We start from the raw sequence: 3,019 nt of genomic DNA on the forward strand, positions 1-3,019 counted from the left end.
TTTGACTGGGAGGCAGTCGACAAGAAGGGCAGTGAGAATAGAGTGGCCGATCACCTGAGCCATATCATGCAAGAAGACAACGAGGAAGCCATCTCTGACGCATTCCCTGAAGAGCACTTGTACCTGATCAAGTCAAAGTCCAGCCTTCAGTCGATCAACCAAGCTGAGAGGATCAATCAAGCTGACCAAGGGAAGGAGATCCACCGGCAGAGGGAACCATGGTTTGCCGACATGGCCAACTATCTGGTGACAGGCGAGCTGCCCATGAGCACTGAGGTCACAAAAGCGCAAAGGCAGAAACTCAAAAGCAACTCCCGCTACTTCTATTGGGATGATCCTTATTTGTGGAAGATGGGAGCTGATCAAGTCATCCGTCGCTGCATACCTGAGTGGGAACAAGAGGACGTATTGGTCCACTGCCACGCACTAGCATGTGGCGGTCATTTCGGTCCGAAGAAGACAGCGAGGAAAGTACTTGACAACGGGTTTTACTGGCCCTCCCTTCATAAGGACGCCTATGAGTTTTGCAAGAGATGCCCCCGATGCCAATTTACTGGAGGGATTTTTGCGAAAGATGAGATGCCACAGATCCCCGTAATAGTATGTGAAATTTTTGAAGTATGGGGGATGGATTTCATGGGACCCTTCCCATCATCTGAAGTGAACCTATATATTCTGGTGGCAGTGGACTACGTGTCCAAGTGGATTGAAGCCAAGGCAACCAAGACGTGTGAGTCCAAGGAGGTGGCCAAGTTCTTAAAGTCGAATATCTTTACCTGGTACGGGGTACCGTGGGCCATCATCTCTGATCAATGAACTCACTTCGTCAACCGGACCATTGATGCTTTGATGAGAAAATACGGCGTCCACCACCGACTGTCCACACCCTACCACCCCCAGACGAATGGCCTAGCCGAAGTGTCCAACCGGGAGATCAAAACGATTTTAGAAAAGACGGTGAACCCAACAAGGAAGGACTGGAGCCGCCGACTAGAGGACGCGCTCTGGGCATACAGGACCGCCTTCAAGACACCAATCAGAATGTCTCCCTACCGTCTGGTATTTGGGAAGATGTGCCATTTACCGGTAGGAATTGAGCATCAAGCCTTTTGGGCTGTTAAGGAGATGAATCTGAACGCTGAGGCCTGCGCTGAGGAGAGGAGGTTGCAGCTGCAGGAGCTTAAAGAGCTCCGCCTCAATGCGTATGACTCTGCCATGTGGTACAAAGAAAGAACGAAGATGTGGCATGACAAAAACCTCAGAAAGAAGGAGCTCAAGGTAGGACAGAAGGTGTTGTTATTCCAATCAAGACTCAAATTGATGCCAGGGAAGCTAAGGTCAAGATGGACAGACCCCTATACCGTTGTAGCCATGCGAGCGAATGGAGCAATTGAACTCCAAGGAAGAGACCCTGACTCGTTTTCCTTCTTGGTGAATGGTCATAGAGTGAAGCCTTACAGGGACAGAACCGAGGTGTGCGTGGTGGAAGAAATTCAACTACTCATGCTTGAATTTCTCCAGTGATAGTAGGTAGAAGGAGTAACTTGGTACCTTTGGGTAGTCTGCTTGATCGAGCAACTGTTGATTTCTAAACTTACAAACTAATCAAGTGACATCCTAATGGCACTCAGTCAACTCCTTGGTAGCTTAGTGTAAATACTTTTTTCTGATTATTAATTTTAAACAACAAAAAAATATAAATATATAAAAATCTAAAAACAAGGTTAAACTGATCAAGTGGTTATTATTTGAGTATTCATCTGGAAATACTTGTCCGCTTGATCAGTTGGATTCTGGATTTAATTGGTGGTCTAATGTTGTTGGCTTGATCAAGGCAGGGAACTGAAAAGGCGTGCTCAAATTGTTGAAAAGTCACATTTGAAATGAAGCGTATTGAGGAAGCCAGCTATTCTAAAAAAGCGCGCCTAGTACTTGAAGCATCGAGGGACGCCAACAGTCATTTTTTCAAATTAAAGGGAGTTTTCTAAACGTCCTTCATTTTTCCCCAACCACTATGAGTACTCCTTTGTTTTCGCTCTAATCCTTTTCTCTCTCAAATTCGCAGAACCCTAGCCCCAAATCGCCGGCACTTTCACAGAAAATCCACAAATACCACCAAAAATTAAGAGTACCGAAGCTAGTGACAAAGCTACATCCTCAAAGGACGTCGCCCCCCATACCAGGAGCAGTGGGCGGTAAACTTCCGTCCCAGCCTCGGCGGCGCCTCTTGCAAACCCTAGCGCCGCCACTCCACTTCCCCCACTCCCCTCAGTAGATCCGGCGTTTTCAAGGCAACTAGAGAGAATCCTCGACAATTTACCCATAGGGACGGATAGGGTGTCGAAACGGGTACCCGTGGGTACCCGTACCCGGAGAACCGGGTACCCGTACCCGTTTGTAGCCAAAATCTTTATCCCGTTACCCGACCCGCACAGTGACGGGTTCCCGCCTCGTCGGGTACGGGTATCCCGTACCCGACAGGAGGGTACCTGTACCCGACCCGTTTAAAATATATTCATCACGTTGAGCTCGAGAAACAGATGATGGATAAGTTCTACGGCGCCGGGTTCTGGCAGAGTCCGTCACAGAAGAGCGATACCTCCGCGCTTACAACCGTCACGATCTAGTAAAATCATAGTATCTCAAATTTAATTATACTAATTCAAAATGTGTAGTGCCTATCAACTTTTGATTTTATTCTGGTTGTTAAAATACTGATTTTTTTTAAAGATGTGTTGGTTTTGTATATGAAGTCTATATCTGGTGTTTTGTTATGCTGGATTAATGTCTTTTTTTGTTGATATTTAATTTTTGACGTGTTTTGCAATCATTATAAACTGAATTCGAGTTTGTATTGAATATTTATATTTAAACGGGTATATAAGCGGGTATCGGGTATACCCGTTCGGGTATCGGGTATACCCGATACCCGCAAAAACCTGAAACTCAATACCTGTACCCGAACCCGTTCCCACTTATGTCGGGTAGCGGGTACCTGAAACCCGACGGGTAACGGGTC

General features: G+C 46.6%; 1 protein-coding gene across 1 annotated transcript; it reads left to right on the plus strand.

Annotated features, from left to right (window-relative positions):
• The first annotated feature begins 849 nt into the window (after positions 1-849).
• On the plus strand, positions 850-1,524 carry LOC121788810. The gene is made up of 2 exons (XM_042187419.1): positions 850-1,202; positions 1,263-1,524. The coding sequence occupies exons 1-2, from the start codon at positions 850-852 to the stop codon at positions 1,522-1,524; spliced, it is 615 nt and encodes a 204-aa protein (XP_042043353.1).
• The last annotated feature ends 1,495 nt before the right edge of the window (positions 1,525-3,019 follow it).

Source organism: Salvia splendens, unplaced genomic scaffold (assembly GCF_004379255.2).
Source record: "Salvia splendens isolate huo1 unplaced genomic scaffold, SspV2 ctg1152, whole genome shotgun sequence".
Taxonomy (NCBI): Eukaryota; Viridiplantae; Streptophyta; class Magnoliopsida; order Lamiales; family Lamiaceae; genus Salvia; species Salvia splendens.

What these genes read in the sequence shown, in the direction of transcription:
- LOC121788810 (XM_042187419.1), top strand. Translation starts at nt 850, where the DNA reads ATGAGAAAATACGGCGTCCACCACCGACTGTCCACACCCTACCACCCC. An exon ending in AAAGAGCTCCGCCTCAATGC is followed by an intron (nt 1,203 to 1,262) that starts GTATGACTCTGC and finishes CAAAAACCTCAG; the next exon opens with AAAGAAGGAGCTCAAGGTAG.